General features: G+C 41.2%; 1 protein-coding gene across 6 annotated transcripts in view; it reads left to right on the top strand.

Moving 5' to 3' along the window:
- ASAP2 (ArfGAP with SH3 domain, ankyrin repeat and PH domain 2) overlaps positions 1-24,182 on the top strand; it is a 2,005,955-nt gene that overhangs the window by 1,192,524 nt on the left and 789,249 nt on the right. For all 6 annotated transcript variants that reach the window (XM_044079125.1, XM_044079114.1, XM_044079099.1 and 3 more), the window contains 2 exons: positions 1,124-1,227; positions 22,040-22,109. In XM_044079125.1, the coding sequence (XP_043935060.1) occupies positions 1,124-1,227; positions 22,040-22,109 (174 nt within the window). The remainder of the gene's footprint in view (positions 1-1,123; positions 1,228-22,039; positions 22,110-24,182) is intronic.

The raw sequence follows: 24,182 nt of genomic DNA, 5'->3' as shown, positions 1-24,182 counted from the left end.
CTACCTACATTCTTCCCCAACCCACAGAACAGGGGGGAAAGACTACTACATACCTTGGATGTACATAGGCAATTGCGCTATTACCTGGACAGAACCAAGAACAATAGAAAAACTGACCAGCTTCTGGTAGCATATGCAACAGGAATGGAAGGAAGAGCAATTTCAAAACAGACAATCTCAAAATGGATAGGAAATTGCATTAGATTTTGTTACTCTTATCATGGAAAGACAACTCCAGAAAACATCAGACCTCACTCCACAAGGGCTACAGCCACTACTACAGCTTTTTTACGAGGAGTAGCTACCAAAGACATTTTAGAGGCTGCTACTTGGAGCTCCGTGCATACATTTGCCAAGCATTATAATCTACCCTTATACTCCAGGTCCCGAGCAGGTTTTGCCACTGCTGTTTTGCAAGGGATCTTAACTACACCATAATCTTATTAGTACCTCCTCCCCCAGTTTGGCTATGGTATTCTACCCATTTGTTAGGACTGCAGATGTATCCTTGAAGGACATAGTACAGTTTTGTACCTACCATAAATGTAGATGTCCGAGAGGTATGCATCTGCAGTCAGGATTACCCACCCACCTTCCCCTCTGTGGTACTCCTAGGGTATTTGCCCATCTCTTAGCTAGCTGGGGGAATCTATTATGGTGTATTTGTTTGTATATATGTATATACATGTTTATTTCTATTTGCTCTCTATTGTTTGGAAACATTTGCATTTATCCAAATTTAGCCTTCCTAGAGGGCACCTGGCATCTGGGGCAAGAAACACTGAGGAAAATGGCATCGGCTGATGCCTTTATACCCGGTTAACTGCAGCTATGACATCGGGTGAAGTGCGACATCAGCCGAGGCCAGACCCAGACTTTGGAATCCGGCCGACCGAAGGGCTGCCTGAGGCAGGACAACCCATTTGTTAGGACTGCAGATGCATACCTCTCGGACATCTACATTTATGGTAGGTACAAAACTGTACTTTATAGCGGTTGCAACTGTATTTTCTGCCACATTATGTCAAACATCTGTTTGTATACCAAAATGTTATATTTGTTTAAATGACCTGCAGTTTTTAATACAGCTTTGTCATAGTTGCTTTTTTCTTTGCAACTCTAGGATTCTCAGATACGACAGAGTACGATGTACAGCCTTCACCAACCTCAGGGAAACAAAGAGCATGGCACTGAAAAAGATGGTTTTCTTTACAAAAAGAGTGACGGGTAAAGCTTTAAATGTTTCTGTATTCCCTTGATTTTTTCATAACCATCTGTGTTTTATTTTGTGTTATTATTTTTGTGTATTTATATTTTTGTATAATGTTGTTTCCATAGTCAGTAATTTGATTTTAAAACATGAAAGCCATTTAAATTTACGTTAGTTTAAAGTACAGTTAAACAGGTGTAACATATTATGACATTTGCAGAAGGTACATTTTGGGGAGGGGGGTTTGTCATCACTGTGGAATGTATGCAAGTGAATTAATCAGTAATCAGTAAAAATGTTCTTCCCTCTCATATGAGATAATTTTTTTCTGTTTACCAATTTGCATCTTCTTCTTCTTTCGGCTTTTCCCGGTTAGGGGTCGCCACAGCAGATCATCAGACCACTCATGATTGGCAGTGGAGATGTTCTTCATCTCACATTGCTGCAGTCCTTACACTTGGGTAGTCCGCTGTCCTCGGTCGGCCCGAATATCAAAGTATAAGGCTGACGTCGGTCAGGGCGCATTTGACTGACATCAGGACGTCAGGGTACAAATGCGCATGACCGACGTCATATCCTCAGTCTTTTTTGCCGCATGGTCCGATGCAGAAGCAGCATTGCAAGTGCCGGTTGGCGTTCTGAGATTTTTCGATTTAGAAGTTTCAGACCGAGTTCAAAGTTGGCTAAGTACCCCGTTGGGGAATATTTTAGTTTTTTCTTGCCTCAGTCATTTACCGGATGTCAGAAAAAGTTAATAATTGCATTTCTTGTGGGAAACAGATACCGCATAGAGATTATCATACTTTGTGTATTCCTTGCTTAGGGCCTGAGCACGACGTTGTTGGCTGTCGCTCTTGTGCTAGATTTAATAAACGCACTATAAAGAGAAGGTTGGATTGTGCAAGGTTAGTCTTTGGGAAGCGGTGCAACTATAAAATGCCGTCGGATGCTCCGACGCCCGCTTCTTCGAAGAAGCGCAAGGACAAGGCAGTTAAGCCTAGGCTAGAAGAACCGTCTGTCCCGGACGCCGGTTCTTTAGAGGTGTCGGTGGAGCCGGTGGCTCCACCGGAGGTTTCTTTGTGTTCCCAGGGTGAGACCTTATTATTGCAAGATGTGGCCTCTCAGGAGACTAGTCAGGCTGAGGGGGCTTCTCATGTTACTATACTCCCCTCCCTTCCTAAGGTGGCTAGGCCCTCTCCTTCTGTTTCAAAGGCTTCTCCCAGGGGCAGGCCAGGTTTAGCTTCAGTTGGTGTTACCCCTAGCTCTTCAGGTACTGTGCCCAAGAAGCATATGCTTAAAATGGCAGAAGATTTGATTACTTTGATTAGGGTTCTATGCCCCCTCCTGATAAGAGACCTAGGGTGGAGCCTGAGCTGGGGGGTTTTGAGCAGGCTTCAGATGTTTCAGAGTCTTCGGCTGAAGACTTGCAGGAGTACTCTCCTTATTCTGATTCTGATGTGGATGATTCTACTCCTTCTGCTACTCCTCCTGAGGATTTTTCTTTTTCAGAAACTCTTCATTCCATGAGGGAGCATTTTAAGTGGGAAGGTCAGGACTTCTCTGATTCCAGGAAAAGGCTTAGGGAATTTCTGTTACCCCAGCATAGGCCTTTGGCTATACCTCCTGTTTTGGATGTAGTGGAAGATGTTTTTACAGAAGCTTCTCTTAATCCTGATTCTTTGCCTCCTGCTCCTGTTAAGCCGGATAGGTATTACAGGGTGCCTGAAGCTCATAAGTATCTGTTTAAGAGTCCTAGGGCAGACCCAGAAACTGTTAGCCAGGGGCCTAAAGGTGTTAAGGCTTCTGTTGTTAAGAATCCGGTTCCTGCAGACAAGGAGGCTAGGGCCTTGGATAGATGGGGAAAGAAAGTCTATACTTCTTCCACTCTTGCTATGAGGGCTCTGAATTGCCAGTTTCACATGTTGAAATACCAAAACTATCTCCTTTCACAATTGAAGTCTAAGGTTGATGCTCTGGCAGTAGGTATTGATTGTAAAGAGTTGCAAGATTTAGTGCATGTTTCTGAACAGGTGGGTAAGCATTCTTTGCAATGTGGTTTTGATGCTGTACAGGCCTCGTCTCGGGTGGCTGCCACTGGGTCAGTTCTTCGCAGGCACGCCTGGCTGAGGGATCAGAATTTGTCTGAACATGTTCAAACAAGGATTTTAGATGCTCCTTTACAATCTGACGTGTTGTTTGGTCCTCCTGTTGAGACAGTTTTAAAGAAAATGGAAGACAAGGCTAAGTCTATGCAGACTGTTAAAGATTTTTTGCAGGGCCAGCCTCCAAAGTTTAGTAGAAATTGGCCTACTAAAGGGTGGACGTATCCTTCTTATGATTCACAGTCTAGGGGTAGATCTAGACGTGGTAAGGGCAGAGCCCAGGGCTCTTTCAGGCCTAGAACAGGGAGTTCTCCTGCACAGGCTTCGGGTGAGGGCAGGGGTCAGTCCTTTCGTAAGCAGACCCAATGACCAACCTTTTCAGCTGCCAGAGCCTGCTCGTCTGGCAGCACCTTTGGGAGGAAGGTTGGCACTTTTCAAAGAAAATTGGAGTTTAATTACCCAGGACAGATGGGTATTGGATATCATACACCACGGCTACAGGTTTTATTTCCATACCTTGCCTCCTTTCAAAGGCATGCCAGACGTTCCTCCTCAACAAAGAATAGAGGCTCACAAACAGGTTTCTCTGTTGCTCCAACTAGGGGCCATACAGCCGGTCCCTCTGCCAGAAGTGGGCCTAGGATTTTATTCTCGCCTGTTCCTAGTACCAAAGAAGGGGAACACGTGGAGACCAATTTTGGATTTATCTATCCTCAACACTTATCTGGACATTCCCAAGTTCAAAATGTTGACGTTGCAGCAGCTTTTACCTCTGCTGGGCAAAGATCATTGGATGGTAACTTTGGATCTCAAGGAGGCTTACCTTCATGTTCCTATCAGACTAAGTTGCAGAAAGTATCTGTGTTTTCGAGCTGGGACTTCTCACTATCAGTTCTCTGCATTGCCCTTTGGCTTATCTACTGCGCCCAGAGTGTTCACGAAAGTTCTGGCTCCAGTGATAGCTTTCTTCAGACTAAAAGGAATACAGATCTATCCTTATTTGGACGACTGCCTAATTCTGGCTCAAGGAAGAGAAGAGCTTCTTCATCATTTGGAATATGTGATAGCAGTGCTAAGATGCCTAGGGTATTCTGTGAACGAAATAAAGTCCAGTCTAGTACCCTCTCAAGACATGTGCTTTCTGGGTGTGAGACTGAATACAGCATCCCAGATGGCCTTTTAACCCCGGACAAACAAAGGAGTCTATCCCTTTACTTCCATCAACTATCTCATCAGTCCGGGCTGACTGCAAGGACAGTCCTTCAAGCCTTAGGGTTCATGGCATCTTGTATTCTGGTGCTTCCCAATGCCAAACTGCATATGAGGAAGCTACAATGGTATCTCAAAATGTATGGACACAACACTGCCAGGATCTGGACACTGTCATTCAAATAATACCTTGCATTCAAAAGGAATTTTTGTGGTGGGCTCAGGAATGTCACCTAAACAAGGGACTCTCTGTGACCCGGCCAGAGGCGAGTCAGATTTTAACGACAGATGCCTCAGACAAAGCTTGGGGAGCTCATCTAAATGGAAAGTGGATACAAAACAAGTGGCCTGTCAGACTACAACATCTACATATCAACATGAAGGAGATGTTAGCAGTCCAGTTTGCATTAATAGCTTTCAAGGAATTACTTCTTCCAGGGCAGGTGTTGATTCTAACAGACAACACAACTGTCATGTGGTACATCAAAAGCAAGGGGAACGCATTCTTATCCTCTATGCAGGCAAGCAATGATTTTGTGGGAGACTGCTCTCAGTTTACAGCTCAATCTTCAGGCAAGGTTTCTGCCAGGAGCACAGAACTCCTTAGCAGATGTGTTGAGCAGACGAATTATGGATCCCCACGAGTGGAAATTGGATCCTCATGTATTTCAGAAATTGACAGTGTCCTGGGGAACTCCAGACATAGATCTGTTCGCTTCTCCACTAAACCATCAGCTGCCAAGGTTTTGCACACAAAGGTTTCATCCCACAGCTTGGAGAGTGGATGCTCTTTCTTTCAATTGGAGCAATCTTCATGTGTATGCCTTTCCACCTCTGCCTCTCCTCCCAAAGGTACTTCTAAAGGTCAGACAGGACAAGCCAAGGATGATTTTAATAGCTCCGGATTGGCCTCGACAACACTGGTACCCATTACTGAGAAGTCTGGTACGGAAGCCTCCATGGCCTTTGCCTTCGATTCCACACCTGTTGTCGCAGGAGGACAGCCATTTGCTAAATGTCAAGCTTCACTCTCTGCACCTAACAGCCTGGCATATTCTGTTTTGAACCATAGTGGGCCTCCACTTCCTCAGCAAGTTTTGAATGTTATTTTGGAAGCTAGGAGGCCTAGTACAAGGAAAGTGTACGCAGACAAATGGAAGAGATTTTTGTTTTGGAGTGCAGCAAAAGATTTTGATGTTTCTGAGCCTAATTTGTGTGTGGCTCTTCAATATCTTACTGAGTTACTAGACAAAGGTTTGTCTTTCTCTTCTATTAAAGTTCATGCTGCAGCAATTTCAGCTCACTATGATTGCAACCCACCATTGTTTTCTCATCCTTTGTTCAAGCAATTTCTTAGAGGGGCAAAGAATATAAGACCCCCACGAAGAGCTCCTACTCCTGCTTGGGATCTCAATTTTGTGTTGGAGAAACTCACTCTACAACCTTTTGAGCCTGCAGCTACTGCTGAGTTGAAATATTTATCATGGAAGACTGCTTTTTGTTGGCCATTACCTCTGCAAGAAGGGTTTCTGAATTACAGGCCCTTATGGCGGTTGAGCCTTTCTTGATTTTCCATAAGGATAGGGTATCATTACGTACTAATCCTTCCTTTATGCCTAAGGTGGTTTCTAGTGTGGCTTTAAACCAAACTATTCATTTGCTTACTTTTATGCAAATCCCCAAAATAAAGGGGAAAAGATTTTGCACACTTTAGATGTCCACAGGCAGTTGCGTTATTATTTGGACAGAACTAAAGGGTTCAGGCAGTCTCAGCAGTTGTTTGTTTCTTTTGCTTTGAGTTCTCAGGGCAAGCCTGTGTCAAAACAAACTATTTCTAAGTGGATTGGGTTTTGCATTGCTTTCTGTTATTCCCATCATGGCAAGGAGATTCCAGCTGGGATTAGGCCTCATTCCACTAGGGCTACTGCCACTTCAACAGCTTTTTGAGGGAGTGGCAACCAAGGATATTTTGGAGGCAGCTACTTGGAGTTCTGTGCATACTTTCTCTAGGCATTATCACCTGCCACTTTACTCTAAGTCCAGGGCTGGTTTTGCCACTGCTGTTTTGCAGGGCATTTTGGCAGCTCCTGCTTCCTTGTAGTTAGCCATCCTCCCTTACCTCTGCTTTGGGATTCTACCCAAGTGTAAGGACTGCAGCAATGTGAGATGAAGAACATAGTACAGTTTTGTACCTACCATAAATGTAGATGTTCAAGATCCACATTGCTGCAGTCCAATTTACCCTCCCTCCTTCCCTCTGTAGTTAGAGGTGGTTGTGTGGGTTGGGTTGTACATATTGTGTATATTGTATATATTGTACATATAGTTAGTGCAAGGGTGGTTGGTTGGTTGTTTGCTGTCTTTTGGTTTTGACCTTTATTTTTAGAGTCTTCTGACATCTGGGGCAAGAAAAGACTGAGGATATGACGTCGGTCATGCGCATTTGTACCCTGACGTCCTGATGTCAGTCAAATGCGCCCTGACCGACGTCAGCCTTATACTTTGATATTCGGGCCGACCGAGGACAGCGGACTACCCAAGTGTAAGGACTGCAGCAATGTGGATCTTCGAACATCTACATTTATGGTAGGTACAAAACTGTACTTTTTACAGTGTCGAGTTGCCAGCCCAGTGCCCAACCTTCCACAGAAGGCACACACATGCACACAGTCACACCTTGGGCCAATTTAGAGTGTCCAGTCCACCTACTGCATGTCTTTGGGATGCGGGAGGAAACCGGAGCACCCAGAGGAAACCCACGCGACCACAGGGAGGACATGCAGACTCTGCACAGAAGGCACCCCAGCTGAGAATCGAACCGGAAAACCTCTTGCTGTGAGGCGGCAACACTAACCGCTGCACCACTGTGTCCATCCTGTTTACCAATTTGCATCTAACAGACATTTTTTTATCTTCTCACTGAGTATAGCTGTGCCAACTCCTCCCAAGGATGTAAGAAAACAAAGTCTACATTTTCAAGTATTTGTTTCCATTTGATACTAAATATGCAGCAGAAAGTTGTGACATACTTGAAATTGACCCAATCTACTGGAATAAGAAAGCAAATTGTTGTAGAAACTTGCTTTCTGAAAAGAAGTGGAAAATCTTGAGAGCTTAGAATGCACTGTGGGTAGACGGTTTATTTTGAAAAGTAAATACAAAGAAAAGGTGAAGATCTAAATAAAAAATAAACTGAAAATAGTAAAACAGATAATGTTTTCAGTCCTTTTCTGATTCCCTTTCTGGGACCTACTAGGCTAATGGAGTCCTCATAATCAGTTAACACATTTCCTTCATCAGTGACTAACCATCCTCCATTTTTCCATCACCCTGTTCTAACTGATGGAGCATGCCAAATCCTAATGGAAGCCTTGTCCAGAACAGGAACTCTTGCCATTCACAGAAGTTTTTTTTGTGGTTACCAGAGGACAATGATTGCCCACCAGCTGTCACCTATAGCTAATCCTTCTTTAGAGCAGTCGCAGGTCTGTAAGTAAATGTATACCCGATGAAGACCTTTGAAGGGTGCATCATAACCACTGGCAGAGTCCCTGTTACAAGTCTTTCTTTACTCAAAAAGGCAACAGTCATTCAGTTGAAAGGGGTTCATCTAGGGACAGCAGAATGTGTCCTACACCTTCATCGCACTTTCAAATGTCACACGCTTTTGCTTTGCACTATTGAAACTCCCATCTTTTTATCTTTTTAGGAGGCATTTCCCATTACCACCTCCTCATTTTGAAAAATTAATATCGCCTTTGGTGGACTTTTCTAATTAGCACAACTGTATTTTGCTTTTTCTTGGTAAATGTGACATTTGGGTTTGCAGTGTTTGCTTCCACTGTCTGTTTATCATTGTTCCCCCTCCACTTTCTATCTGCCATTTTTTTCCCCAGCACTGGGTCAAGGGTGAACCTGGGGGAGGCTGCCATTCAGACAGCTACTGGGGTTGTTTTGAGGTTCTTCTGTTTTAATATCCCTGTTATTAACAGAACACGCACACACACACACACACACACACACACACACACACACACACACACACACACACACACACACACACACACACTGCCCAATGTTCTTCCTAGTGCCCCTTCCCCCGAAGAGGGCTGTAAATGTGACTTTAAGTGAGATAGCTGAACTCAAGAGGTATATCACTGAGTTGCATTCCAAGAAAATCTTCACCAAAATGTGTTGTCATAAGATCTTATTTCATGGGGCTCTCTACTGGTGATAATAGCTGGGAACTTCTTGAGAACTGTCTGCTTGATACTGTTCTTTTACTCTCCATCTGCTGCAGATCAGTATGTATGTATACCTTTAACAAGCTTTCTAGGGAATTGCACAAGTGTATAAATACTGAGCATGTGCAAGCCTGACTGCCATTTTGTACTAAGCTGTTGAGATGTAAAACTGTTTCTGTGGAGTCTGTCAGTTAATCAGTTTGTTTATATTTCTTACTACTACTATCCATCCTGATGTGTTTCTTTGTAATAAAGCATATAAACGAATTACCCCATCTGTTCGTCATTAATGGGAAACAAGGTGAGCGACATGGTGTCAGAATGTGATACAGAAATGCAGATTCCAGATTGAGAAGGCACTCAGTTAATGGTGGAGGAATACAGAGAAGTGGATCATCTCCACTGCATGTTTAATTCCCAAAAAACAGGTCAGAAACAAATTTCAGGTATCAAAGCTTACTTAAATGATTTCATATTTGCAAAATATAAAATGAAGCACTCAGAACATTCTAAATTAATTTGCAAGTAAACAAAATGTCTGAAACTGTGACATATTGAGAAAATATTTGAATAACTACAGAAAATGTTTGATATAAAGTCCAAATCTCATAAAATGTATTAAGTAAGGAAAATTACCACATTTTTTCACTATGTGCTACTTTTTCACATTAATTAAAGCTATTCAAGGTATCTGAAGTATACAGAGTGTTTACGAGTTTGTGCAGTTTTACAGAACAGTTATTTCACAAAATACAACCATTTCAAAGCATTATTGCGCATTTGAATGTTATTACAAGTACTGGCTGTGTGTGCATGTTCATACATAATTACAAGGGCCATATTTTCAGTGTGTTTGACCACACTTTGTTGCATGGCTGAAGTATTTCAAAAACCAAGTCCTCTTATCTTTGATGATAATATTGCAGAGAACTGGAGAGTGTTTGAACAAGAATACGATATTTTCAAACAAGCTCCATTTTCTGATGAAGATGACCGTACAAAGGAATTCATTCTGCTTAGTTTAGCTGGTTCGGAAGCCATAGAAAGAGAGCATTCATTTGTGTATGCACCTGCTGTGTTTGCAGAGGAAGGGGAAAACCATCATATAGTTGTGCCGGTTGAGTCAAGGGAAGAACCCGAGTGCTTAAAACATAAATTTAGAGAAATGTGCAACTCCCAAATGAATATTACAATGGAAAGGCACTTATTTTACACAAGAGACCAAAAGGCTGGGGAAACCTTTGCAACATATATAACTGACTTGAGAAACAAAGCTAAAATGAGCAGATTTGGTGATTTAAGGGATGAGCTGATAAAAGACAGACTTATGTGTGGTATTAAAGATGATGCTGTGAGAAAGATTTTGCTTCATGACAGAGATTTAACTTTGAGTAAGGCCATTGAGATTTGTCAGATATAAGATCTCACAGAAAAGCACACAAATGTGTTTACAAATGAGAAATGCATGCTTCCAGTATCTTCTAGTGCTCATATTGATAGTATGAAGCACATGGTTAAAAGAAACAGGCCCAAGCACATGACAGCAACTGTAAGCCCTGTGACACTCACTGGGAAACACTGTACTTTTCTAGCAAATTCCAGAGTGTGCACAGTCTCTGTGAAGCACAAGTATGAGTCAGCAAACTCAAAGCATGTAACTCCACCCAGTTTTATAGTCAACTATCTTGATTGTGGTGCAAATCATGAACCCAAAAAAGAAAAGTGTTTAACTTTTGGTTAGCAATGCCACAAATGTAATAAGTGGGCTTGCACAAGTGTATAAATAGAGAGCATGTGCGAGCCTGATTGCCACTTTGTAGTAAGCTGTAGAGCATGTGTGTCTGTGCAGTCTGTCAGTTAATCAGTTCATTTATATTTTGTACTTCTGCTATCCATTCTGATGTGTTTCTTCCTAATAAAGCATGAAAACAAGACGAGCGACAGCTGCCATATTCAGGGGTGCACAGTCCTCCCACTGCAGCATGCCATGGAGTATGCAGTCTCAATGGCAGCAGATAACAACACATGCCTCTGGTGCCACAAAGATCATAAGGCTATTTATTCTATACCCACACCAATTATTTGGATACGTGTTTCAGTGCAGACAGTAGTACAGTATTGGGGGGGGGGTGCTTCACTCCTGAGGTGTGACCCTTTCACTGAGATGTTACACCAATATTTCAGCTACCTGAGTTCATGGTAGCATAAGTGGTACTAAAAATTGAATACTATTTATTAAAATATGAGTGGGTTTTTTGTTATGCATTCAGCAACCAATGCCAAGTAGAATATTTAGTTAACAATGCCATATCTCAATATTTGCAATTTCTTTTTATTTTCACTTTATTTTTCCCTTTAGACCCCTTCTCCATTAACAGGTTTGTATTTTTTGTGTATCTTATTTCTATGTTCCAGATGTATTTTATAACACTTTGTTTCTTCTCCTTATTAACCATGCTGTCGCATTACTAAATCACTGTAGTTCTGTGTTTTGATTTTAAACACCTGTAAGTTATCACTTAAGACATAGGCAAACATACATTAATAGAAAAGAAAGCAAAGAGTGTTAACATTTGTCATATTGATGCATTGTACACTGTGATTGCATATATTTTTTTCTTTCTTTTTTTAGTTATTCACTCCAATATTACAGAGATGCCTTAATTCCTGCCTTCTCTTAAACCTGCTCCTCCTTCTGAACATTATTCTGCATGCATTGCTCCCACAAAGCCCATTTTTTCTATGTTATTTGCTCATTCCCTTTTCTAAAGATTCCACCTCTGTTTTTTAACTCCTTTACAATATTCAGTACTTCAATTTGAGTTAGACTAGATTTCGATTTCCACTTTCTAGTAATTGCTTTTTGTCGGGCATTAGCATTAAACGTATTAATGCCTCACTATGCATAGGCAATTCAGATCCTGTGTCCCAGCTCAAAGGAATAGTTTCCTTAGTTACAGTTATTTGCTCCCCCAACATTTCTGACGAGCATTCTGTTGGAAATTTTTAAAACCTGTCAGCTCGTTACAGTCTGAAAAAGCATGTTTCCATTTAGCTCTCTCTTTTCCTTTACACCTCCAGCATTTTCTATGTAACTGAGGAAAAATTCTTTGGAATATGCTTGGAGTATAAAAGAAAACCCTCTGCAAACATTATTATAATTCTGAAACAAACATTTTTCTACCTATATTCAGAATGTGATGTAGTTTTTTAGACAATTGTTGGTTGCTTTGGAATGGTAATCTAGAGGAATTGTTTGTTTTTGTTAAGTACTTGAATCAAAATGCTTTTGTTATTTATTTTACAGCTAACTGTAGTTTATTTATTATTGCTGTTTTTGACATTCAAGCAAATGGGAAGGAATGGTGAAGGCCATTTTATTTCAGAAAATGTTCATGAGGAATGCCTTGCTGCCTGTCAATAGCTGCCATCCAAGGTTCATGATCAATTATATTCATATTTATCATTTTCTTCAAATTCGTAATATTTATATTCAGGAGACAGAAGTATGGAAACAATTTGATGCTCACGCAAAGATTTTTATCCAAAGGTTATGCTACTGAGCTGGTAACTAATGCTAGGGTCAGAGCTGAACATACTCCTAGACTGGATCTAGTTGAGTATAGACACAGATATTCTACATTTTGTGCAGGTTAACCCCATATGTGAGATGGACTGAGATGAAACTGAGTGTCAAAGAAAGAAATAAGAAATTAAGGATGGAAATGAAATAGAAGATAAGTGCCAGGGTAAAGAATTTTTTAGTTAAGTTAGAATGTTGAGGTAGAGATAGTGAATGGTATGAGGGGCAAAAGTTGTTAAATTAGTGAGTAAAAGCATATATACCTTCACACACACAGACGCACATAAATTAAATTAAATGAGTAAAAGAATTCATACCTCCACACACACACACACACACACACACACACACACACACACACACACACGTATGTATATGTACATAGAGTGTAAAAAGGGATGTTTTGTGTGGTTTTATATGTGGGTAAATGTGGTATGTAGAAGTTCTATATAAATATGTTTGAGTATAGACCTCATGGAGGTTAGGCTGCATCCTCTGCCTGTGTATTTTATTTACCAGACCTCTTGACTTGAGTACCCGGTCATGTATAGCTCTATAAGTAAGATCCAAGATCTTAAAAGATAACTGAACCACAACTAGCAGCTAGTGCAGTTCATGCAGCAAAGGGTAATATGATTGTATTGAAAGTAACCACCAGTCAGTACCTAGACTGCAACACCCTAACTGCAGAACTTTGCACCTACTTTGTGTGCAGGGTGAGCATCAGAGAGCCCCAGCTCTAGACCACTGCATTAGTATCAGCCAAGAAGACACCAGTACATGAATCACGGTCTTCAGGTTGGAGTGCAGTATCAGCTGCTTAATTCTGAAGCTGTTCAGTACACACAATTATGAGGATTTAATAAAATCCACCACTTGGTACTTCATATTCAGCATGTTGTCTTGGAACAGTCCAAGCCTACACATGCATCTATTCAGTGCTGCTGAAGCATAGCTGATTCTTGTAGTGACCTCATGAACACATGGTACCATCCACAGTGTTTATCAGACAAGTAGGGAATGGAAGTCAATTGCAAAGTCTTTCTTCTGTATCTCTCACACACACACACATTGCATGTACACCTATAGACACTATACCTACTACACGTCCTTGACCTGTGGTAGAAAACCAGAATACAAAGAGAAAGCCCAGGGAGAAAATACAGACTGCAGGGCCCCACAACTTAGGCATACATTCTAACCTGTTGTCCCCATAAAAATAAAAAAAATGGCAAATAGCAAGCCTGGAATAGGTGAACGGTGACATGCTCAAACATAGCCTTGGTTTTCTTTGGCTTCACCTAAGTCATCTGCTCTTTAACTAGGTTTAACATTGAAGCCAGGCATTCCTCAGAAATGCTAAAATCATTCACATGGTCGAGTGAAGGAATGGTAAATCTATATGTCAGCATTGTAACAGACGTCATTGCTGAGAATCATATACACAGTGAAAAACAGAGGAGTCCAGGCTTGGACCCTGTGTAACGCCAGCTGTTAGTTCTGGCAACAATTCATTCCCAAACCTAACCACTGAGACTAACGCACAAAGTAAAAGGCATAATAATTGTGTCTGAAAATGTACAGTGAGCGTACAGGATTTTGAGCAGGATAGCATGATCCATCACATCAGATGCCACTAGAGATCAAGGAGGATGAGGACAGAATGTAACCAGCAATTTTTTTGCCACCAGGAAGTCATTTGTGGCACTTAAAAGGACTAAACCAAGAGCTGAACTGAGAAAGATGGAGACCATAAGAGTTTACAGAGGAATACATCTTACTAGAAACTTCATTCTCAATGAGTTCTGTGATAAAAGGGAGGTTTGAGATATGATTGTAGTTGTCCACCTTAGAATGGTCCATGGTGGACTTCTACTGTGTGTGTTTCAGATCTTTTCAAACTATATTTGGAAAGAAGCACACACTGTCCAAAAAAAATCAGTGGACCAAGAACACCAAAGCACGTTATAACAAGTTTTCTAGGACCACAGTTGATTTCATAGTGTGATGAAACAAAGAGAAGAAACTGCATTCATGGAATTTTCATATTCAGTGTAGCCAAACTCCAGTCATAAAGTTTCCACAGTTTGGCAGTCAGTAAGCTCATCAAAGACATAACAGAGGAGAAACACATTTTGGACACCTAATCTGCAAATAATTGTATAGCTTCCTCACTAAGATGAAGAAGAAAGTTTTTGGAAAGTCAGAGAGTCCTGACTTCACAGACTGTTGACAAACTGATAAAAGTTTGACTGGCAGTTATAAACAGCTGAAATCTCATTGGGCAAGAATACTATATTTGTAAGTGAGATTGTTGAAAGGTATACTACATATAGATACCCGTACTAAGTTTATTCTGGCTTTGTCAGTTGATCACTACTAAACTGACCATTATTAAGTTGCTTGCATTTTATTGCTTGAAAGAGACGTTATTCATACTTGTTTCTGATTCTGCATAGCCATAATGTGTGTTTGGTGGAAACATAGCAATTTTTATGTTCTGAAAGACCACAGGGTGCAGGCGAAAGAAACTGGTTTGTTTTTTTAGTGATCGTTCCTCCATGGAGTTGCAGTGACTTTGGACTGCCAATAGGTTAATGGGCGTACACTAAGTTAACGACCACTGGGGCCCTTATAAGGCTAGCCAAGTTTCCCAAACGTACTTGCAGTTTATGTTTCCTAGAGGTTATTTTAAGGGTTATATGTGAGATAGGGGCAAGATTTACAGGCTGCCTCTGTCTGTTAGAGACATTGGTGCTGGATCCAAGGTGTATTTCTGATTTCCCATCTACTGGTCCGGGATTCTGTTGATTAGGGTTAGGGAAGAACTCTGCTTCACATGCATAGGAAGCCTGTTCCAGAGAAGGGGAATTTTTCTGAGACACATATCTGGCCTTCCAACATGTCTTGTTTATGTTGCAAGCAGAATTTCAATCCTTAGATCAAGTAATTCTGATGGTATTCATTGTACAGATATACAAAAGGTCCATCACAGCAGTGTCCAAGGATACCTTGTATGCCAGGCATAGACCACCTCCCAACAGTCTGTAGGAAATAGAGTATAGCAACAGGGCTTTGAGGCAGTCTGAATAGGACATGCTGTTTACACATGGACATTTCAGTTGTTGCATGTGTCTGGTCAGGTACTTACCAAAGGGGCATTTTACTCAATGATGGACCTAATGAGGGACGAATACAGTGAAACAGTAACGTCCTTGGACCTAGATGCCATACCTTTGCTTACAAGCTGAGCAACACTAGTATGATTTCCTTTTTTCTTAGATACATGTTGGTCGAGAGCCAGGTTGTTGTCTACATATGTACCCATATCCCCAACTATTGATTCTACTCTTAGAGGTGTGCTATCGATTATGTCATTTCCTAGAGTGGCTGACTTTCCCAAAAGGGTTCTATTATATGTTTCTTGGCATTGAGTTTTAAGCCATGGCTTTGGCACAAGTAATTGCTCTGTGTTAGTCCTATCTGTAAGATGTTAGTGGCTTGGGGGGATTCTGTGACTGCTCCTAGTTTGCATTCATCTGCAGACTTTGTCATTCAGAGGCTCTTAACTTTGGCTTTGACTTCCAAGACATAGATGCCAAAAAGGAGTGAACTAAGCAATGAGCCCTGAGGGACTGCATAATGACTGGCCTCTTTGTGGAGGTGGTCTCCCCTGTCCTATCTTCCTGGGTCCTGTCTGAGAGAGATCTGACTGTCCTGCATGTAACATAGAGGGTTTATGCCTATATCCGTGAGTTTGTTTACAGTGCCCAAGTGTAGTATTTTATCATATGCCTTAATCAGGTCAAGGTAGGCAGTTTTGCCCTCATCCTTTGCCTTAGTGACCTTCTCAAAGAAGTCCATTAGGCTGAGTAGGTATGACCTGCCCTTGACAAAACCAAACTGGGTTGGATCCGGTGTCTGAAGGTTTTCTATGTCCTTATTAGTCATATCCATGATAATTTTTTTCTGTGGCTTTGCATTTGAGACTAGTCAGACTTATGGGTCTGTAGTTCCTAGGGTCCCTTGATGGCCCACCTTTGTGTAGAGGGATGACCACTTCAGTTCTACATTTGAATGGCACAAAGTCTGTCTTGAGGCTGTTTTTTAAACAGTAATTCATGATTGGTCATCTTTTGGGCTATTTAAGAGGCATCTGGGAAGTTATTCCAGAGTCGATCAATGCAGTGTGTTTGGCCACAGAGAGGACATTTGTGACCTGTTTCCTAATGGTATTGATTGGTGATGCTTGATAGTATTCCTTGGGGGATTTAAAATTGGAGCTGAATTTCTTGGTCAACAGATTTACTGTATCTTCCTGCACATAAAGGTGACTCCATTTACAGTCAGTGCTGTACACTGCTGTGTGCTACCTTTGACATTTTGGACGTAGCTAAAGAAAGCCTCTTGGCTGACCTTTGCCTGGAAGGCTATCTTTACCATAAATTTGGCTTTAGTAGACTTAATTTGTTCTCTTAATCATTTGTTTAGATTTATGAGAGTGTTCTTATCATGCTGGATGTAGCATTTCCTAATCTTAGATATGACTTTTTTTCTTTTGTTGTACAACTTGTTTATGTTTGGATTCCACCAGGGTGGTTTGTGTTTTTTGAGTTATTTATGGGATTAATTCTGGTAGACACAGCTGTTTCTATCCATTTATTGACATAATTGTATAGGGTTTCTTTGAACAGTTCTGCATTGGCAGCTGTGTTTTTAGGGTTTGGGGGGCATGAAATTTTGACAGATTATCACTTAGCAATAGGAATTTGGCTTAGAATAGTCCCTGAATGTTACGGGATTGTCTGGGGTTGCAGAATTGACTTTTATTATGAAAGAGATGGCTTTGTGGTCTGACTTTACCAGAGAGAACACTTCATGGGGGTGTACAACATTCTTCCATGTTTGTGAGTGTCAGGTTGAGTATGTTTGCTCCCCTAGTGGGCATATAGTGTACTTGGTCCAAGGTGTTTGTGTTTATAAAGTTCAGGACTCTCTGGGCCTGTAAGTTTGTGGTCATGTACGTATCCTAGTTTTTAGTGGGATAGTTCAAGTTAATAATAAATATGGTATTGGATTGAATGTTGGGAGCCTCCAGTAAGTCCAAGTATAAACTGTGGGTTTCTTGGGTCATAGAGGGTGACTTATAGCTTGCAAGGATATGATATGGGACTTTGCAGATGGAAATCTGGAGAGAAGCTCAAGCACATCATCCTGTTTGACTAGTCTTGAGGTGGGTTTGTTGTCGATAGAGGTTGAGACACCTCCACCTTTGGTCCCTGCCTGCATAGTAGCTGGCCTAGATTTGTGGAAGCCATTGTAGCCCTGTACAGCTGGGGTACTGTCCATGGCTTTAAACTATGTCTCAGTAACTGCACAGATGTCCACATTCTCCAAGGTGAGGAGACCGTAGTTGGTTATGCTATGTCTGAAGATTTCTTAGTTTGACATTGTCTAAAAGGGGCATTATGGGAGGACAATGTTTTAGCCAGTATTCGAGAGCCTGGAGGGGTCAGGTGCAGATCCTCCTTGGCAAATGGCAATTTGGTCTTTTGACCATATCTTCCCATACTAAAAAATATTGTACCCCCTTGGAATGACACCAGAAAGTAAGCCAGTTATTGAAGTCAAGTCATCTTTTGTTAATATTGTGGCATCACCCTTCGTGAAGGTGGAATGCTACTGATTGCTAGGCACATGCCAACCTGGGACACACAGTCCAAGAACTCCATAATCTTTCTCCACATATAGTCCAGGGAGGTACGTCTCAGAATATTTTCACACACACAGATTATGACTGAGTCATACTGGAACATGTGGTATAATGACTTGAGTGCATGGGTAATTTGGCAGATCCTGGCCCCAACAGACAACTGATCATGATTTTCTCCTTATTCAGCCTGGTGAGCAGGACATCTGTATGTTTCACAGTGAAGTCTTCTTCTTCTTTTGGCTATTCCCGTTAGGGGTCACCACAGCATATCATCTGTTTCTATTTCTTCCTGTTCTCTGCATCTTGCTCTGTCACACCAACCACCTGCATGTACTCTCTCACCACATCCATAAACCTTATCTTAGGCCTTCCTCTTTTCCTCTTATGTGGCAGCTCCATCCTTAGCATCCTTTTCCCAATATACCCAGCATCCCTCCTCAGCACATGTCCAAACCAATGCAGTCTTGCCTCTCTGGCTTTGTCTCCAAACTGTCCAACCTGAGCTGACCTTCTAATATACTGATTCCTAATCCTGTCCATTCTCTTCATACCAAATGCAAATTGTAACATCTTTAACTCTGCCACCTCCAGCTCTGACTCCTGTCTTTTTGTCAGTGCCACAATCTGCGACTCATATAACATAGCTGGTCTCACTACCATCTTGTAGACCTTCCCTTTCACTCTTACTGGTACCTGTCTGTTACAAATCACTCCTGACTCTCTTCTCCACCCACGCCAACCCTGCCTGTACTGTCTTCTTCACTTCTCTTTTGCACTCACCATTACTCTGAACTGTTGAACAGAAGTATTAAAACTCATCTACCTTCACCAACTCTCTACTCCCTGCATCCTCACCATTCCTCTCTCCTCACACACATATAGTCTGTCTTAGTCCTGCTGACCTTCATTCCTCTCATCTCTAGAGCATATCTCCACCACTCCAGGGTCTCCTTAACCTGTTCCTTACTCTCACTACAGATCACAATGTCATCTGCAAACGTCATAGTCCATGGGGACTCCTGTTTGATCTCGTCTGCCAACCTGTCCATCACCACTGCAAATAAGAAAGGGGTTAAAGCTGATCCTTGATGTAATCCCCCCTCATCTTGAATCCATCCATCACTCCTACTACAGACCTCACCACTGTCACACTACCATCATACTTATCCTGTGCCACTCCCAACTTCCTCATACAATACCACAACTCCTCTCTAGGCACCCTGTCATATGCTTTCTCTAAAACCACAACGATACAATGCAACTCCTTCTGACCTTCTCTATACTTCTCCATCAACACCCTCAAAGCAAACATCGCATCTGTAGTGCTCTTTCCTGGCATGAAACCATACTGCTGATCACTAATCATCACGTCCCTTCTTAACGTAGCTTCCACTACTCTTTCCCATAACTTCATGCTGTGACTGATTAATTTTATCCCTCTGTAGTTACTACAGCTCTGCACATCACCCTTATTCTTAAAAATTGGTACCAATACACTTCTCCACTCCTCAGGCATCCACTCAATTTCCAAGATTTCATTAAACAATCTGGTTAAAAACTTCCCTGCCATCTCCCCTAAACACCTCCATGCTTCCACAGGTATGTCATCTGGATCAACAGCCTTTCCATTCTTCATCCTCTTCATAGCTATCCTTACTTCCTCCTTGCTAATCCATTGTACTTCATGATTCACTATCCCCACATCATCCAACCTTTACTGTCGTCTCTCTCTCTGTCTCATTCTCTTCATTCATCAGTCCCTCAAAGTACACTTTTTATCTGCTCAACACACTTTCCTCGTTTGTGAGTATGTTTCCCTCATTACCCTTTATCACCCTAACTTGTTGCACATCTTTCCCAGCTCACAGTGAACTCTGATATTTCTAGAATATTTAGTAGTGCGTTGGCTTGCCTTATGTGCTTTATACCTGAAGCTCCAAAAGGTGTGGCTGTGTTGTGTTAGGTATTGTTTTGCCGGAGTGTTTTTGGAGTTACTGAGGATTATTTTTGTAGAACAAATGTCTAGGAGGTCTTTGGGGTTTAGTAAGCTTGGTTTTAAGTGCCTCAGCATATGTTGATATATGTGTTGGGTCAGTACTATGTGAGGTGGGAGTAATGCTTATGTTACTGACAACCATTGTTGTTTTGAATGCTTTTGTGTGAGAATCTAGCCTCTAGCGACCTTGTGTAATTATATCTCTCAAATACGTATCTGTTTCTCCAAGGACTAGTTGGTTGTCAGTGAACATGCAACAGTTGTTAGATTGTCATAGAATGCCCATATCTACCAAACATCCATGATGGCACGTCTTTTTAGGTGAAGTATAAAGGGTTAATACATTAGAGGTTTTTACAGCAGGGCAACTTGGGTGCTCTGAGGGTAGAACAACAGCTAGACTATCTCTGACTGATGCTTCTCAGCATACAATCCAGTTTCTCTAGGTGAGACCTCCTTACATTAATATATTAAACTAAGGGGAGTGAGGTGGTGAAGCTCCCCCCACACTGGGGGAAAGGGGGGGGGGCATGTGGTTATTTGGCTTTTAAAGGGTGAATTTGCATGAAACTACAGCTTGAAATACCTGCTTTCAGATGCTTTAGTAATGTTTGAGCCAAGTAGTGCCACTCATACATACTAGAACCATTTATCTCCATGTAGGTTAAATGTGCTTAAAATGTGGTTTGACCAGTGTCCAGCCTTCTGTAACTCATGAACATCACAATCCCAGTACCATTTCTGTGAGACAGTTGAAAGCAGACATACAGAATCAGGGGCAGTTTGACTGAGCTCAAAACTGCTTTGTCATAAGTAGTAATTAGTGCATCAGGATCGTCTGTTGTGTATTCATTTTGGTCAATTTCAAACAATACTTTGTACTGTGGCCAGTACTGTGTATTTTGGAAGTAGGACTGGAATTGCAGTCCCTGCTGTAGCAGGGCACGTGGCATAACAGCTGTGGTACAGCAAAGGAGAAGGACGCAAAAATAAGGACACCCCAGCACTGCCTGGATGACAGCCTAGGAGTGAATGTAGGGAACTGATAGTCAGCAAATGGAGTGGGGAAGAATTACTTATCACCAGACTTATGGGCTGTCATAAGTGAACATGTCAGTGTTTTAATCCCAGACTTAGCACAAACATACTTGTATTTTGTATTTGACATATAATTCAGTATTACTATTACTTCTGCAGATTTGGCATTGATAAATGCTTATTGTTTTAGGTTGCTTAAGAGTTTACTGTTTCCAGTTTGTAAATGATTTCCTTATTTAGAAGTTAATATTTTGGTTTCAGTTGAAATAATGAAAAGCAGGTATGTTTCTATGTTGTTTGGCACTGTCCTCTTAAACAGTACTCTTACTTATGAGAATAGACAAACAGAATTACTAAAAATCTAACACACTGTGTTTATTTTCTTGTATTGTATACCTCTGTAGTATGTATTTGTCTTGTATATCTACTACAGTTTGTATTGCGTAAAAACTTTATTGACTTTCAAAGTTAAGCTGATGTTATGTAAAAATTTCTGGGATTGTATGGAGCTTTTCTCCCCAGGCCTCCACTGAAAATGGGTCATTTGCCCAGTATACTTTCCCAGTCAACAAATGTCAATAAATAAATAAATGCTTCTTATTTGCTTTTTGTTACATATAATTACATACTATTTATAAGGAGACTGCCCATTTAACTTAACATGTGTATAATCCTCTTTTAAGCATAGCTATTCTTCAGTATTATTTGAAATGTGAAATAAATTATAAAGGCGTTGTAAAAAGTTGCACTGTAGAGGGAACACTGGTGATATAAACCAGACAAAAAGTTGTAGATCATAATGATACTTGCCAGTGTACAATATTAACTTTTAGTAAGCAATTGTATGCAACTAAGTTGCTCAGGCATTTCCTCTATTTACTCATTTTATTTTTTTATTCCTGTTGAAATAAGGAAGTCATATTTATTACATTTGTCTCTTTCAGAATTCGAAAAGTGTGGCAGAAAAGGAGATGCTGTGTAAAAAATGGCTATCTTACAATTTCTCATGGCACAGTAAGTCCTGGTTCAATATTTAAAACTGACATTAAATTTGTTATGCATTTTCGTTCACTTGTTTTATCCTTCATCTTGTATGCCATTTTCCTGTTTTGGAGTTAAGAAGGTAAGTTAAGAAGGAGCTAGTGCATGTAGGTCCACACTGTCCAGCAACAAATAGTACCGAGTAAGACTGGGTATTTTTCCGTCTTCACTTTAACTTTTACCAGTGTGTTTAGTGCACCTTTAAGCACTTTTTACGCTCTGACACAGTACCAAGTATATTACTGTAATTTTGCCTCATGTTCTGTAGAACTTCATTCAGTACTATGTTAAGACTAAGGTTTTTTTTGGTGGGGGGGGGGGGGCTTTGCAGTAGGTTAACATTTGTGAAAGCCTTCTTGCACACACTCACACCTTTTTTTATGGCCAACATTTGAAGACCCTTGCCCATGGTCCGTTCTAGAGTTTCTATTCCAGGGTTAGATATGGTTAGATAGAAGGTGAGTACTGCACAGTGATCCCCCCACCCCCAGTTCATTTCAGTCATGAGTCATTCCACCCCCTTGCTAACTGATAAGAACTCCTTCTAACACTGAAGTCATAGTAAAGTGCCTTTGAGCTCTCTTTGCATTTGTCAGATCAGTAATTAACACTGCTTTAAGTGTTTCCTTGAAGAAGATGGAAGAAGAACCAGATCTCAAGCTGGGCTTACATTTGACCCTTTGGAGTCATCTCTTGTCACTCATGCCAGTCAAGTCCCCAAGATTTGTTCCACTTTTGATGCCAGGCCTTGCTTGTAGAATTAAACATTGTACTGCTACAACACTAGTTATCAGCACTAACTTATTACAGTGATAATATCAAGCATAAATTAAACTGCAGTAACAATTTCAAAATGAGCAGTAAAGATGCAGATGTCATCATTGCAAGTAAAACATGAGCGAAAAGAGTACACTATTTAAAATATAAAAAAATGCGCCAATCAGTTTTGGGTTTGGCATATTATGCTGTAACCCTTTCTCCCCCTCTTGTGTACCACCCCATCATCAAGCTTTGCACTAAATGGCCTCTGTGTGTTTTCCCTGAGGTTGCAGACATGCATTCTGAGAACCACTGGCCTGATAAGTAATGCATATGGAAGAGGAGTTTAACCCTTCTCCTTCAGAATCTTTACAGGATGTGAGAACTCTTGAGGTTCCTGCACAAATAACTGCCCCTTTGGGGAAGGTTGTCTAGCTGTTCATGTTTACTTTGGAGTGGCCTTCTTTGACTAATTACAGTGGTGAATATCAAACACAAAATAAACTGCAGTAACATTTCCTCCTTAAGAGTCTTGATCTGTTTCTGAGACAGGATGATATGGAAGCCTTGATTACTTCTGCTGTGGAACCTCTGTTTTGGGATGCTGTTTTCCTGGCCTGGGAGCACCAAGATTGAGGCCTGTCTTTCTCAGTCAAAGCAAGTCATATTTATTGATTCAGATCCCCTCTTCAACAAAAATAAATAAGTAAATGTAATGCTTGACCTGTCAATCAATCAATCAGTCAGTCAGTAAATAAATAAATAAATAAATAACCAAGGCTGATTCTTTTTTTTTCTTATGCAGAGTGTATGCCGCAGAAACTCCATTATCCTGCCACTCTTGCAGACAAGGAAGTCAGAGGCCAGGAACTGATGAGACAGATGGTTCTAATTCTATGTCTCACTTGACCCACTTCCAAATTTTTAATACATCAGATTTTAGAGAAAATGTCTCCCCTACCCAGATCCTAACAGTGATTGGCCATAGAGTACCTGTTACATACTGGTTTAAGATTTTATGTGGCTAGGTTCAGTTTTTATGCCATGGATGTTACCGTTATTGAGAGACCAGTTGGCATAAGGGCTAAGGTCTTCGCCTCCCATGCACAAGGTACAAGATTTGATCCTGACCTCTGGCCAGTGCCTCTTTGGAGTTTGCATGTTCTCCCTGCATCTCTGTGGGGTTCTTTCCACCTCCAAAAAACATGCTGAGTGTCTCCATCTAAAACTCACCAATGAATGGAGCTGTGGGCAGCAGCACAGACTCTACATGGTGCTCTATATAGG

Source organism: Protopterus annectens, chromosome 1.part1 (assembly GCF_019279795.1).
Source record: "Protopterus annectens isolate FY-2018-M chromosome 1.part1, PAN1.0, whole genome shotgun sequence".
NCBI lineage: Eukaryota > Metazoa > Chordata > Ceratodontiformes > Protopteridae > Protopterus > Protopterus annectens.
The sequence above is the reverse complement of the archived record's forward strand: the minus strand, read 5'-3'. Positions and strand labels throughout refer to the sequence as shown.